Source organism: Esox lucius, chromosome 13 (genome assembly GCF_011004845.1).
Source record: "Esox lucius isolate fEsoLuc1 chromosome 13, fEsoLuc1.pri, whole genome shotgun sequence".
Lineage (NCBI taxonomy): Eukaryota > Metazoa > Chordata > Actinopteri > Esociformes > Esocidae > Esox > Esox lucius.
The window spans coordinates 19,905,836-19,921,335 of NC_047581.1; the positions used below are offsets into that span (position 1 = coordinate 19,905,836).

The 15,500-nt window shown below is 43.1% G+C and overlaps 1 protein-coding gene across 19 annotated transcripts in view; it reads left to right on the forward strand.

The window, feature by feature from the left end:
• Positions 1–5,163: 5,163 nt before the first annotated feature.
• Positions 5,164–15,500, forward strand: part of ank1a (ankyrin 1, erythrocytic a) — a 121,114-nt gene continuing 110,777 nt past the window's right edge. For 16 of the 19 annotated variants that reach the window (XR_002197647.3, XR_002197648.3, XM_013136768.4 and 13 more), the window contains exon 1: positions 5,164–5,361. Coding sequence is in view for 17 of the 19 variants with exons in the window: in XM_013136768.4 (XP_012992222.2) it covers positions 5,236–5,361 (126 nt within the window). In the remaining 2 variants the exon portion in view is untranslated. The remainder of the gene's footprint in view (positions 5,362–15,500) is intronic. The other 3 variants (XM_013136770.4, XM_020052510.3, XM_020052501.3) reach the window with 1 other exon arrangement.

The following is a 15,500-nucleotide window of genomic DNA, read 5'->3' on the forward strand; positions in this document are numbered from 1 at the left end:
AAAAACATTTGAAGCATTTTCAATGGTCTTCACAAAGATCACAAGCATTTTTGTACCATTTACAAAACACAACAAACAAAACTCTGTGAATTGTAAAATAGTCAGTTGCACACCTTATGTCCTCAATTAACCCCAAATTGATATCTGATGAATCAGTAATCCACTCAACACAGAAAGAGACAATTTCCCAATTTTTCACAAAGCTGACTTACAGTTTTTTTGGATTGCTTAAGCACGATTTTCAAAACAGGGCCCGTGTTTTCAAAACACTACACACAATTAGCACAACCACACACACAGTTAGCAAAACACTACAGATCCTTTGCATAATTAAACATTCTTGTAAAAACTATACACTTCTGTTTAAAAACCACACTTTGTTACCATATGAAACACACACGTTTCACATTACTATACTCTGTTTGCACGAGTTACACTCTGCTGTGATAAACCTAAAACACTTTTAGCACTTCTACTTCCCTATGATTAGAGTAGGCTACCATCAACAAAGTACAAATATAATGTAAATTCACCAAACACTACACAAGACCAATGTTGCAGACTGAAGAAACTCATTTATTTCTCAACACGCCCAAAATGTTGACATGGAGATTCATAATACTGTAACAAAATGTCACTTTACATATTGTACTGTAAGTTTACTGTAAAAAATAAACTACAGTAAAACAAAAAAAACTAGACATTGTCTCTTCGCCTAGCTGGATCTGGCCAGAGAATTTCATCAACATCGCAGGCAAGTTGTCATTAGCAAGACACCTTGGAAAGAAACGTCTTGAATGACGAATCCATCCTTGCATTGCTGCTACCTCCATCTGGTCACAGGCCTCTTCCATGGCTTGGATGAGGGGTACCTCAGCCTGGAGACGGAGATCATATACCTTCCACCGCCATGCCGAGATACAATACCTATTTTCCAGTCAAAATGTTCTTATCACACTTGCCACTGTGTATGGGCTTAGATTTGGCTGTACAGTCCAGCCTCCCTCAGCGTCGGGCCGTGGTGGACAACGTGGTCAACCAGTGTTGCACGGATCTCATTTGTCAGATTCGGTCCTCTTTGAGCACCTTCTTGTCTTCCTCTCCCTCTACCTCCAGCATGGCCTCCATCTCTTCCTCTTCCTCTGTTGATTCCTCTTCCTCCCCTTCCTCCTCCTCCTTGTCCTCCTCGTCCTCCTTGTTCTCCTCGTCCTCCTCCTCGTCTTACTCTTTCTCTGAATCTTTCCATTGTGCTTGAAGACCGATGAACTCACCTGCTGCTTTTTATAGTGCTTATACACCTGATTGGTGTGTTTACAATTAAGCAAACAAGTGTTTGCACACCTGATGACTGTGTTGAACCAATTGGTTGGACGGTGTGGTAATTTGACAGTCAGTGCTTTGGTATTGCAAGGAAGTGACTTCATGATAGATGTTTGTGTGTAATGTATGTTAAGTGTGTTTAGTGTTTTGCAAATCACTGTGTGTAGAGTTTTGCAACAAGTGTGAAGTTGACAATGTGCTTATAGTTGTGCAAATATGGGCTGATGTTTTGCTTCTTGAGTGTAAGGTTTTTCTAATAGTGTACTACTTTTAATTTTAGTGTGTAAGCAATCCAAAAAAACTGTAATATTGAATTTTAATAAATGCATTACTAGAATAAAATGCTGTGTTTCATTGTGCAGTGAATACTTAAATGTTTCGCCAACATAAGAGTGTGTTTAGTTTGCTGTTTTGAAAGCCGTTACCTGAGTTTGGAGAAATGTACCAAATCGATTGAGAAAAACTGTAATGTATATGGAACAAGAATGATTTAGAAGTGCGGCAATTTGAAGGTGTATTCTTTCTATATCTTTGCATGTAGTAAATTATAATTTAGATTTTTTTTTTATAATCCCCAAATTCTAGGGCAGCAATAAAAACAAAGAAAAACGTCAACAAGTATAGTTTAATCACTAGCCTCTCTGTATTGTAGGGGCCAATGACTGGTTTGTGTAACATCAAACCATAATTGGACAGTGCTGCACAAATTGTGATGTTAGCTTATCTCTGGACTGGGACATCCACTCTCTGACCAATCACATTTCTTCCCCGTTGTGTGTTTTTGCCAGGTTGAATTTATCTTCATCCACAAAGATGAATTTATGTTCAGTTTGACTGGCTTCCATCTCCATTACTCTAAAAAGAACAGTAAATCCATGGTTTTACAGTACTTTACATTATGCATAGATGTGTAAATACCCTGTTTAGTTATTGGACAAACATCTTACCTGGATATATTGATACCAGAGTTCTTTCACACTTTCGCTGTTTCTCTCTAAAGGTTCAGTGTAACACACTTGGACCGATTTTCAGTTGAAACTGCAATCAACTGTGTTTGGATTGACTAAATATTCTAACATTATTTAAATTTGCTAACAAATATCAAACATTTTCTTTATATTTCAATCTGGTTGCTGCAGACATGCATAACAGTTGCCATCATTCTGTTTTGAATGTGTTTTTAACAGTTTTGAGTACAGTGTGTAAGCATTTGAGAAAACGTACTGTGAATATATTGTTTTGGGGGTGGTGGAGAATGAAGGAGAAAAGAGTTCAAGGATTTGGGGGAATGTGTTCACTGAATGCATTTAGTGTGAAGGCAATGAGAAATTATTCACAGTTTGGTTCACATGCACTTCCGGTTTGCTGACTTTGTGAAGAGTTTTGTTAATGTAACTTCTGTATTGTTTGATGCTTGTAAGCAATCAAGAAAAACTGTTTATACTGACTGACTGAAATATGTCTAGATGCCAAATTGTACCCATCATGAATGCTTTGTCTGGCTAGTAGGCTGAATTTGGTTAGAGCTTTTGTCTGGCTAGTAGGCTGAATTTGATTAGAGCTTTTGTATGGCTAGTAGGCTGAATTTGATTAGAGCTTTTGTCTGGCTAGTAGGCTGAATTTGATTAGAGCTTTTGTCTTACTAGCATTTGCGGAGCATATCAGAGGGCATCTCTTCTGAGAGTTGCTTCCTTGCTATAGCAGGCGACTAGTCCTCTGGGGCTGCATGGAAGGTCACAGCTTTAGGATCACATGCTCTCCAATTGGGCAGAAGTGTGGCTGAAACGGTGACTTCACCTTAAAGCGATGCAGTAGCAATGAGCTGTGTTAATAGGCTTAAGTGTTACCATTTCAAGTCCCTACACCGTTTCTCCTGATCATCGAATCAAATAAATAATGTCCAATTCATCTTAAATTCCTGTTCAGCCTCCTATTATATTCCCATGGAACCCTGTCTTCTCTCTCACCTGATCAAACTCATTCAGGTCACCGACAATAGGGGAAAGATTATGATTAATGACATCCTTTCCCACTACATCACAGTCTATTATAATAGTCTATTAGAGTTTGAGCTGTTGTCCAAGTCTGCACACAACACAACCTTTGAGGCCGGGCTTGCAAAAAGGACAAACACAAAACATAATAGCATATCCTGGAAAATACTTCATAGGCTACTTTTCTTAAATGCCATTTAAATTCATTGTTCATGTGTGATGTTTGTGTGTGTCTTTGATTGTTTGTGTGTGTGTGTCTTAGATGGTTCATGTTTGTTGTTTGTTTGTGTGTGTCTATGTGTGTGTGTGTGCGCGTGTGTCTTTGATTGTTTGTGTTTGTGTGTGTTTTAGATGTTTCATGTGTGTCGTTTGTGTGTGTCTTAGTGTGCTGCATAGTGCTGAAGTGAGCTACAGAGAGAGATGTTAAAGGATCTTATTTTGCTTGCATCAGCAGCATTGCAGGGGGAGGAGAGGGAGAGAGAGGGAGGCTGGTGAGGAGGGGACAGGGAAAGCAGAGGGAGCGCTAGAGAAATGATCGTAGCAATACCAGTGAACAGGTGCACTCTGAGTCTGGCTCTCCGTGTGCTAAACACACACACCGGCAGTCATGCACATGCGTTTGCACGTTTAGACACATTTCACACTCGGACTCTACGGCAGCAAACAACAGGAGCAGCTTCTCTCTGTGCCGTCCTTATGTTGCCTCTCTAGCCCTAACTCCCTACCGCACAACAAGGAACAACTGAAAGAGACGGGGACTGAGAAAGAGACACCGAGCGGGTTAGAGGGGAAGGGAGAGACCTCTGATCTGGTAGCAGGCAAGCTGGGGTTATCACTGAATGTGATATACAATACTGTTACTGCACACACTGTCCCTGTCGCAAATGCACAGACACACACACACACACACACACACACACACACACACTGCACCAGTAAACCTGCATGGGTACCAATTCTGTTCGCCGCAGCGCCTGAAGAGCAGGGAGAGAGAGGGGGAGGGAGGGGGGGAGAGCAGCAAGAGCACACGGGGAGAGAGAGAGCAGCAGAGAGCAGAGGGAGGGAAGGAGAGCATGTGTTTTTCTTCCTTGTTATGTTCATCACTAAGTGTTGGTGGTACTCAGAGTGCCTGTGATGCTCAGTTCCTCCCCGGTAGAGACTTGGTGAGTACCGCCCACAGCTCTGTCCGCACCTCCATCCACAGGCAGACCAGTAGCAGGAATATTTGAGACGTGGGGGGGGAAACAAAAAACACTGCAACACTAAACTCAATCAATGCTGCAAGAGGAGGGAGACTTGACTTTCACTTAACGCTGGTTGGGGTGTTCCATTCCTCTGTCCGCCCCTCGGTCCATCCACCTTTTTCTAATCTTTTCATTTCATTAGAGGTGGTCGAAGTAGTTTCACCAGACCACAGAACAGCAGGGAAGGAAAGAGAGAAAAACAGAGAGGGAGAGGAAGAGAGAAAACTAAGAAAAGTCTGCAGCATCACTGCACTGTTTCCTTGCTGAAGCTCAGAGTAAAGAGGAGTAGAAGAGGCGGGAGAGGGAGAGAGGGTGCGAAGGAAAGAGAGGAGTGAGAGAGAGAGAGAAAGAGAGAGAGGAAAAGAGAGGGAGCGGGAGAGAGGAAAAGAGAGAGATCGAGAGCTGCGCTGCAGTAGCATCCCACGACAGAGGGCTGAGGACTGCCTCTCTGTGTGTATGGTGTGTCTGTGTCCTGCACCAGAGGAGGAGGAGGCAGAGTTTGCTCTCTTAGACACTACAGGGCTGTACGGAGGAACACACACCGGGAACCACCAGCGTCCACGGGGAGCTCCAGCACTGCAACCCCCCCCCCCCCCACCCACCCACCCACCCAGGACCTCACCAGGCCTCGACCACCTTCATCTCCAAGCGGACAGTTGGCTCAGTCAGGCTGAACCATGGCACAAGCCGCCAAGCATCTCCGCAAGAACAAGGATTTAGAAGCCCAGCTCGAAGCGGAGCGCAAGGAGAAGGAGGAGGAGAAGGCCAAGAAGAGGAACCGCTCGCGGGATAAAAAGCGCAAGGTAAGGGGTCTCCTCACCGGGGGTCGGAGGGGGTAGGGAGGAGGGGGAGCAGTGGAGAGGGGGGCAGCACGGAGAGAGAGACGCCCCCCCTTCTCTCTCATTTTCTGGTTCGGGGTGTACAGTGACACACAGGGAAATACATTTCAATGGGTGTTTCTACCTGGCGGGCACAGTGGCACTGACACTTGCGTCTCGTGAATCCAGGCGTGGGAAAGTGTCCTCACACAGCATGCTCTCTTACTGCCGTTCCCTCTACTGCCGGTCCTGTGGCAGAGCTGTCCTGTTGGTCTGCCTGCTGCTCTCACACTCTCTCTCCCGCTCTTTGTCTTGTTCTTCACCTTTCTCCCTCTTGCTCTTCCTGTCCTGTCTTTCTCTGTCTTCTCAATGCGTGGTGTCCTGTCAGAGGGTATCATCTCACGTTGCTCAGTGATGACTTAAGGAGGACTGGAGTAAGTGAGGATGTGTTTGTTCCACCTCCTCATCCTTAGTTCAACAAGTCTGCTAATGACTGCTGACTAATGTGTCGTACCTTCCTGTCGCACCTCCCTGCAGACTGTGACCTGTGCACTGTGCTTCCTGTTGGTGGCTCTTGTCGCACTAGTGGCACTCAATCAACACCAACTCTGCTGTATCCGTCAATTGCTGTTGTTTTGCGGGTTTCTGCAATCCTGTCAGACTGTTAATTTGACTGGAACAGCAGGGAAATACTTGAAATCATGTTTTCCTTGTTTTGTGAATGAAAAGTAGCAGTTTTCAAACCATTGATGAGCATATTTTTATGGTTGTTGAAAAGAAAGGGCTCTGTCTTTCTGTCTGACTGCCTCTGCACTGGTGCCCAGCTGCATGCATTTCCCTGTAGCCCTGTTCTACTGTAAACTGATCGGACGCTGATCGGTTCCATCTGCAGTACAGACGGAGTTATGGACAGACAATGAAGGAGCCGGCCGCCCAGACAGACAGACGGACAGAAATAATGGGAGAACAGTTGCTATGGGGAAGGTGGGCTTGTCTTGCGTAGTTTTCTGAGAGTTGCAGATGTGCTGGAGGGAGGGCATGAACAGTGGGATGTTGGCTGTCTGAAAGTAACATAATGGGTTAGAGAAGAGGGGAGAGGAGATCAGCCTACCTGGGACAGGTGTCGGAGTGGATACCGGCAGCGTCACTGAATCTTTGGGTTGTGGGTGGGGCTCCAGTCTAATGGCCAGTTGATTAGCACAACATACCTACCTTTTGATTTAGATGAGGGTTTATGCTCCTTGAGTGTCTTCGCTGTCTTGTATTTGCTGCGGGTAATTACTGGATCTCACAGAACCAATGGGTATCCCTCTGAAATTGATTTCATTTTCTTGTTTTTGTTGAAACTACCAGGTGGAAGTGACCCATTTCTTCACTCGCATCTGTTTTTCCGTGCCGGTCTTTTTCCACATCGCAGTCGAGTCTTTAGGCCTTTATGTGCCTCACTATGGTTAGGAACATGATGGGAGACGCGGCTGTCATGGACGTGTGTTACATTAAACTATACACATGTCTAAAGGCGATCAGAACAAAGAATATGTGCTCTGCATTTTGCTGATTGTGATGTTTGTGATGTGTGTGTGTGTAACTAGATCACCTGGTGAATGTTACACAACAATGAGAATGACTCATAATGCTCTGGTCTATCGGTATGCTTAATCAGGAAAAACAATGTTGCCAGTAAAATGAAGAACCAAATCAAATTTATCCCGGAACCTAGTGCACAAGTTGCAACTGCAGACATTTACTTAAAAATTCAGACAAATATTACAATATTATAAAAATTATTATAGAAATGTAAACAGCAGATTCAGGAAACCGGAAATCTTATGTTTTATGCTCGTTCTTTGAAGTGACTTTTTTCAACGTTATTGACCAATGTGTAATCTCAGATGCACATACAGTGTTATACTATGTTAACTATAAGTCTTTATAGTCTTAATTACTGCTGGTGGATTCTGCACTGCCTGTTAAAATGGCTGAAGACGGCCAACCAAACTATAGATATAGAAATCAATGCATTAAAAGACTTCAGAAGAAGAGCTCTAACTGTGTACTAGGCAGTATTTACAACTCCAGAATATAGTTTTCAACATGTCCCATTAGCACACTTGATTAAGTGGAGTTAAAACCCACTATTAAACGTTTCAGAACATCTCAATGGGTTTCACTACTCCAGTAATTTAAGGATTCCTTTACATTTTTGGCAGCTCATTTGTCAATAGTTTGGGTGTTACAAAGCACTTTGTTTCAACAGTGTGGTCATTTCCAAATATCCCAGTATACCGCCCAACTCTAATGTGTGTGTGTGTGTGTGTGTGTGTGTGTGTGTGGTGGAGTAAGGTATCTGTTCTATCCAGGGAGTGGAGGGAGTGAGTCCAGAGGAGGGAACAGATATTCTGGCCTTGTAGCCCAACTCTGATTGGAAGTGTATGGTTCCATTATAATGCATGTATATTATGTAACCAGCAACCACCCAGCTTATAGACTGTAAATACATTAAGCCTTCTGACTACCAGCATCCATCTGGCCACTCCTCTCACCTGTCTCCTTTATAGGGGCGTGAAGGTTTCTGGAGCAGATGTTATCACAAGGGGAACTCTCTATTTCCTCTTCTTTCTGTAAATTTTTTTCTGCTTAACCAGTAACATACAGTCATAAGAAACCACTAAAGTACATGTATAATGAACCGGTAACATACAGTCATAATGAATGAGTGAAGTACATGTATAATGAACCGGTAACATACAGTTATAATGAATGAGTGAAATACATGTATAATGAACCGGTAACATACAGTTATAATGAATGAGTGAAATACATGTATAATGAACCAGTAACATACAGTCATAATGAATGAGTGAAGTACATGTATAATGAACCAGTAACATACAGTCATAATGAATGAGTGAAGTACATGTATAATGAACCAGTAACATACAGTCATAATGAATGAGTGAAGTACATGTATAATGAACCGGTAACATACAGTCATAATGAATGAGTGAAGTACATGTATAATGAACCAGTAACATACAGTCATAATGAATGAGTGAAATACATGTATAATGAACCGGTAACATACAGTCATAAAGAATGAGTGAAGTACATGTATAATGAACCGGTAACATACAGTCATAAAGAATGAGTGAAGTACATGTATAATTAACCAGTAACATACAGTCACAATGAATGAGTGAAATACATGTATAATGAACCAGTAACATACAGTCATAATGAATGAGTGAAGTACATGTATAATGAAACAGTAACATACAGTCATCATGAACTAGTTAAGTACAGTTATAGTGAACCAGTAATTAAAGCATTTCCATTAATTGCACACCTATAGACTTCCACTTGTATGTATATATTTAGTTTTTCTGCACTCCTCCTATTTGCACATCTGATTAGATGCTTCCTGCATTTTGTTGTACTGTTTGTACTATTCAATGACAATAAAGTTGAATCTAATGTTGTCACCGTAGCTGTGGGCCAGTTCTGAGTTTTTTAGTGGTTCCAACCCTTTACTATAAGGTTTATACAGGACCAACAGCTGCAGTGCCCATTCCCGCCCTACCGGTGTCAGTATTGTGACAGAGCTGGTTTATACTGAGGCTATGCTTAAAAGATTGTGTTCTACATGATTTCACACGGACTGTTTTCCCTGTATGGATCTGTGTCATCGCTACCCGCATGGAGAAATTACATATCCCTTCTTAGACTGGGTTCTTCAGATAAGACATAGTCCTTCTTGGACTGTCCTATTCAGATATCATGTACCCCCTCAGACTGAGTTCTTCAGATATCTCTCCATAGACTGGGCCATTCAGGTTCTTCCCTCATGTTTGCCACTTGTTCTATGTGCCTGTTCCATCAGCTGTCTATGGTATCGATCGGGCTCTCTGGAGTGTCTCTCGCTATCGTCACGGTGCCATAGTTCTGTGCCAAGGTCACCCTCTACTGGGACACACACCACATCTTTCCCTTCAGCAATAGAAATGTGCTGAACACACACACATGCAAAGATTCACAAAGTTAAGTAGAAATGCACTAAGAACGTACACAAGCATGCGCATACACATGCAGACGCACGTTCACGTAACTATCTAAATGAGGACGCCAAAGTTTGATTTCCCTTAAAGAATATCCTACTTGTTCTAATTCAATCCCAAAACCTTAGCTTTACCAAAACCTTAACCCTAACCTTGATTGTAACTTTTGCCCTGAACATATAAGATGAATGGGCCTCATTCCCCTACATTTCTTAAGAAGAAATTCCTTCTTAAATCCCCCTTACGCAGTTTCCATGAAGATTCCCACATTCACCAATGATTTTGGGATTTGTTCTTAGGTAAGAACAAATTAGGTAAGAACTCACGAGCACACTTACGCACATTTGAGTGCTGACATATTTGTACCAAATAATTTGTTATTGCGTTTCCTTCAATTCTACAGTTGTATCGATCAGATTAGATTACATTCAACTTGAACTTGAAATTGAACAAGTACAAGTACAGTACAACGAAAAGTACAGTACAACATCCCATGCATCTTTTTTTTGTTATTTTATATCCATAGCTGATGCTACTGAATATGACAGCTCATTTGCTGTTCACTTCCTGCAGCTGTACCTCCACTTCAGAACTACTGAATTGGATTGGATTGGGCTCCACCGTCTTTAGATTTAGATTTGGGCATTCTTGACCTGAATGTGATTTCTGTGTGTAACCCCTAATTAACCACATACTTGGAATGCCTAAACCCCAAATTAACCACTTTTTTTTTAATTTAAAACTTAACCCTGAACCATAAATGTATTTCGTCCAACTCAGTTGTGCTTTGGAACAGCAAAATGTCTGTGACGATGGAAAAACAGAGAACTGAAATTACTTTCTGTTTACCTATTCAGTTTTTACTGTTAAAGGTACATTTCCTGAAGTTGTCCTATAAGTCTTCAGTGTTGAAATATTTCACAGAGGCTTGTTCCCTGCATCCACTAGCCGATTAAGGATTGTTGAACTGTTCCCTGCAATCCTCTATCTGATGAAGGATTTTTGAACAGTTCCCTTTATCCCTTTTCCGATTAAGCCTTGTTGAACTTTTCCCTGTATCTTCTATCCGATTAAGGCTTTTCCCTGTTTCCTCTATTTCACTGAGGCGAGATGAACTGTTCTATCTCTTCTCTATTTGGCACCATATTCGACCCCAGTGCTATTGGACTCCTGTGTCTGACTCTCCCAGGTGTCTTTGACTCCTATGTCTGACTCTCCCAGGTGTCTTTGACTTCTGTGTGTGACTCTCCCAGGTATCTTTGACTCCTGTGTGTGACTCTCCCAGGAGTCTTTGACTCCTGTGTGTGACTCTCCCGGGTGTCTTTGACTCCTGTGTCTGACTCTCCCAGGTGTCTTTGACTCCTGTGTCTGACTCCCCCAGGTGTCTTTGACTCCTGTGTCTGACTCCCCCAGGTGTCTTTGACTCCTGTGTCTGACTCCCCCAGGTGTCTTTGACTCCTGTGTGTGACTCCCCCAGGTGTCTTTGACTCCTGTGTGTGACTCCCCCAGGTGTCTTTGACTCCTGTGTCTGACTCTCCCAGGTGTCTTTACTCCTGTGTCTGACTCTCCCAGGTTTTGCTGGAAGCAGTCCGTGGTGTGTTGACGTCATGCTGTTACATACACTGTTGTTGTGACATTCCTTCTGTGGAAAAATGAGCACTGCCTCTTTGGGAACAAAGAGCTATTGTTCCGGTGAACACCTAGCATTTTTCTCTTTGCTTGTGTGTGTCTGCATTCAAACCTATTCTATTCAGGGAGCTTCATGTTAAGTCATATGGAGGCAGAGATATGGCGAGATCAATAATCTTCCTTGCTTAGTGTTCTCTGTCAGGCCTGCTGTTCATAGAACAATAACAACATGTCTACACTGAACCTTGGTTACTGACATCATGCTATTTACATTTGACAGGTGTGCATCTATTTGTATTAATAATAATAATAATAGAAAATGCTGAATATTACGTTAGACTGGTATTTAATGACATTTAACTTTTCTTCTTGTCCTGTCATATTACAGTAAAGGCCATTGAACGGCCATGTAACCATTTAGAGGATGTCTTTTAGTTTGACATTTTCCCCTCATCGCTGTTCAGGGACTGGTTTGCTCCAGATGCCAATGATCTCAGCACCATTAGAATTATTTACTATCCCCTATGGTTGGAGACCGAGGCCACTGAGTAAATGTCAGCGCGTGTGAATGGGAACACGTATGTGTGTGTGTTACTACAGTAATCCTCAGTGTGTCGGTCTGGTGTTTATGTGTCTGTCTGTGAAGACATACTGGCGGTACAGTGTGTAAGGGTGTCATACCAGACATGGCTCCCCTGTCCCTGGTCTGCAGTGTCGGCTGCCTCCGGAAGGACAGTGGGCCAGGCTTATAATGGAGATGTGTTGCTAATGATCACTGTGGCAATGGTTGTAGTATCTCAGTTGTAACACAGAGCAGAAGTGACAGCAAGACCTTCTCTAAGTGGTAATGTGTCTCTGTGCTCAATTCTGTGTGTATGTGTGTGTGTGTGTGTGTGTGTGTGTGTGTATGTGTGTCAGTGTGAGAGATTTCCACCATGATTTGAGTGGTCAAAAACCTATGTATTTTTTACTATTCAACCAATCTGTAACTACACATACTCTACGTTACAAAAACAGTATCCACTATTATTTAGGGTGGAAAGAGGATGTAAAATGCCAGAAGATATGACTAATGCATGAGGGAAAATGTATTTAATTTGGCATATTTAGAAGCTGAGCGTTGATCTAAAGTGGAGTTAAATACATTGGGCTTTGCTTGGGAAAAAGTGGTATGTAGTGTGTCTCTATCAATTGATCTAGTCACTTTCTGCACTAGAGTGTCTATACTATAATTACATTAAAATTAAACATAAAAAAAATGTGAAATAGCCTTCCTAGTAGATGTAATGAGTGTTGTTAAACTACCCTGAGATACAGGAAATTAGCTTCAAATAAAACATCACTACCCCTTGTTAAATAGTGTAGTGGTTGGAGACACGGACTCTCACGCAGGAGACCAGTGTTCAAACTGGTCCCCTGTGTTTTGTCGCAGTCAAAGCAAATGATGCATTAGTATTTGTTCTGGATAGACAAAAGCTTCGCTGGCCAAAACCTTCAGAAGCTACATTAAACTAAACCTAAAATAAAATAGTTTACAGGTAAATTCCCACTATCTCTGGTGGATTTTCAAAGTACGCATCTGTGCATGCTTTTTGGGGTAATATAGGTTAGATCACAACCCCTTGGTCAGTAAAAGAGGAGGGGTTTCCAAAATTCCCCCATTTTCACTTTTCAATTCAGTTATCGTCTCTATATTGACCGTTATTGTATCAGTGTCATTCACAAATGAAAGAAAAACTAGTGTTGTTGTGCCATAAAATGAAATAGCTTTGGCAGTGTAAAGTTAATCTTCAGTCTTGCTAGCAATTGCTCAAATCTTATGACTATTCCAATTAGTAAGTTAGTAGATACTAGTAAGCCTATTAGTGGCTAATAAACTGTTAAAATGGCCAGTGGCAAAAGCCATAGATGCTATTTGTGGTGGAAGTAAACTTAATAAGAAACGTTAGTCAGTTAAACACAATGCTTAATGGTGTCTAGCAAAATATTCAAATTTGGCGTGATGTTAATGCGTGACCAATTCTAATGTCTAATGATCTAATGACGAGACACTATACCGACAGTTGGCCTACGTCTAGTTTTGTGGTTGAGTGAGTAAAGACACTGCCATTCAAATGAGGGGCCCAGGTTTGAATCCAGTGAGGGCAACAACTTTCATCTCTTCTAATTGCGGGTTGGTCAAACTAGGCTTGCCTGGTTCCTTTTCTTGTTGCCCTTTTTAGTGGAATTGTAAAAATCTATAGGGAAGATTTCTGATTTGTGAAAGAGGCCCTGGGTGGTTGGGCAGCCCTGTGGTTGTTATGATGGTTGGGCAGCCCTGTAGGCTGTTATGATGGTTGGGCAGCCCTGTAGGCTGTTATGATGGTTGGGCAGCCCTGTAGGTTGTTATGATGGTTGGGCAGCCCTGTAGGTTGTTATGATGGTTGTGCAGCTCTGTAAGTTGTTATGATGGTTGGGCAGCTCTGTAGGTTGTTATGATGGTTGGGCAGCCCTGTAGGTTGTTATGATTGTTGGGCAGCCCTGTATGTTGTTATGATTGTTGGGCAGCCCTGTAGTTGTTATGGAGCTGCTACAGACAGACGGCTGCTGTTCCTGTGTGTGGTGGTGTGTGTGGCGTTGCTGCAGTGGATTAGAGGTGCTGCAGAGCTGGACTGAGTGAGCTCATTACCACTGACCCGAGCAGCTGCCTGACTCCAGCCAGGAAGTGATCCATTTGGCATAGTGGGCTTCAGGTTCAATGACTGCCTGAAATGTTGGAAATCAGTTTGGAGTTGAGTGTCTTTGTCTCTTGTGCCTGTAGTGTAAATTTGTCAGCTGTGCAACCTATTGTTTCAGTCAAACCATAGTGCACTGGTCTGGTCCTCTGGTCCACACTAGACTCTCTGTGGCTGGACCCAACGCTCTCACCCTCTGTGCACCAGCATTGAGCTGAACAAGTCTGCCATAAGATGAACATTCTGCGAGGAAGTTGCTGCCTACGCTTCTCTATCCAGGCAGTAGTCCCATCTTACCTCCATGGTCAGATTTATCTCAGGCACATCTGTCTCAATCACAATGTGTGTGTGTGTGTTTCCCTGTGGCTGTGATTTCGGCCCCTGTGGCCCTGCGGGACCCATCAGACAGCTGACGCAGAAGGCCGCGCCTCACCCGTCTCTCCGTAATATTTATGGAGGTAACCATTCTCCATTACCAGCCTGTCTGCCCGGCGGGCTGGGCAGCTAGGATGCTATGTGCTGAGCGGCAGCCAGCACTCCTTTAATTAAAGTGGGGATGGAGGGGGCCACGTGATCCCCGCCCCCCAAAACGGTGACAGCCGTGTTTGATTTATGAGCTAGAGGGACCAGCATTCTCTCCGATCATTTACATACATAAGGAGAATGACTCCCTCTCTAAAAAAGTGCTCAAAATAAAGGTTGGTGTTGCAGGTACAGTGGCAGTTTCCCTCCCTGGGGACTCCATAAATATCCACTACATATTGACATATGTCTGTCTTGTCCTTGACTCCAGATTCTAGGTAAGCACAGGATCATTGCTCTGATTCATGACATGCAGCTAACTGAGTGAATGAATAGATGGACTATGAAAGGCAGGTGTTTAGTTCTGGTGTCTCATGGTGCAATAATGATTGTGATGAGTGTTTAGTTGAGATATTGTCAACTCCTGTTTACTGCAGTACCCATCTCACTGCTTCCAGGCTGGAGGGCAGCTCAACAGGAATAACATTATCTTTTACGGACAGTCTGGAGTATGGCAGTAATGACTGACATTATTTTGTCATGAAGGCTGTGTGCTTGTTAAGCCTTTGTACAGAATTGAATTACCTGATTGGTCTGAGCGTGGTGTAGTAATACAGTGTAGTGTGGTGTGTTGTAAATGTGTGGTGTTGTGGGTGTAGTGTTTTCATGTAGTGTTGTGGAGAATAGTAAACTGCTGTGTTCTGGTGTAGTGTATGGTAGAGTACAACAGTTTGGTTTTGTGGTGTAGTGTAGAGCTGTGTGGTGGGTTCTAGTGTGGTGGGTTCTAGTGTGGTGAGGTGTGGTGGGGTTTAGTGTGGTGGGTTCTAGTGTGGTGAGGTGTGGTGGGGTTTAGTGTGGTGGGGTTTAGCGTGGTGTGATTTAGTGTGTTGTGGTGGGGTTTAGTGTGTTGTGGTTTAGTGTTGTGTGGTGGGGGTTAGTGTGATGTGGTTTAGTGTGGTGTGGTTTAGTGTGGTTTAGTGATGTGTGGTGTGGTGGGGTTTAGTGTGTCGTGGTTTAATGTGGTGTGGTGTGAGGCAGAGTTATGCTGTAGCCCCCTCTCTCCATCCCTCCCTACCTCCCTCCCTCACAGGACTGGATTAGGTACTTCATTAGTCTCTTAGCAAAATGCCTCCAACCACAAACACATTAACAGTGCCACCATGTTAAAGATGTTATCTGTGCTCAGATCCCCAACTCTCCCATC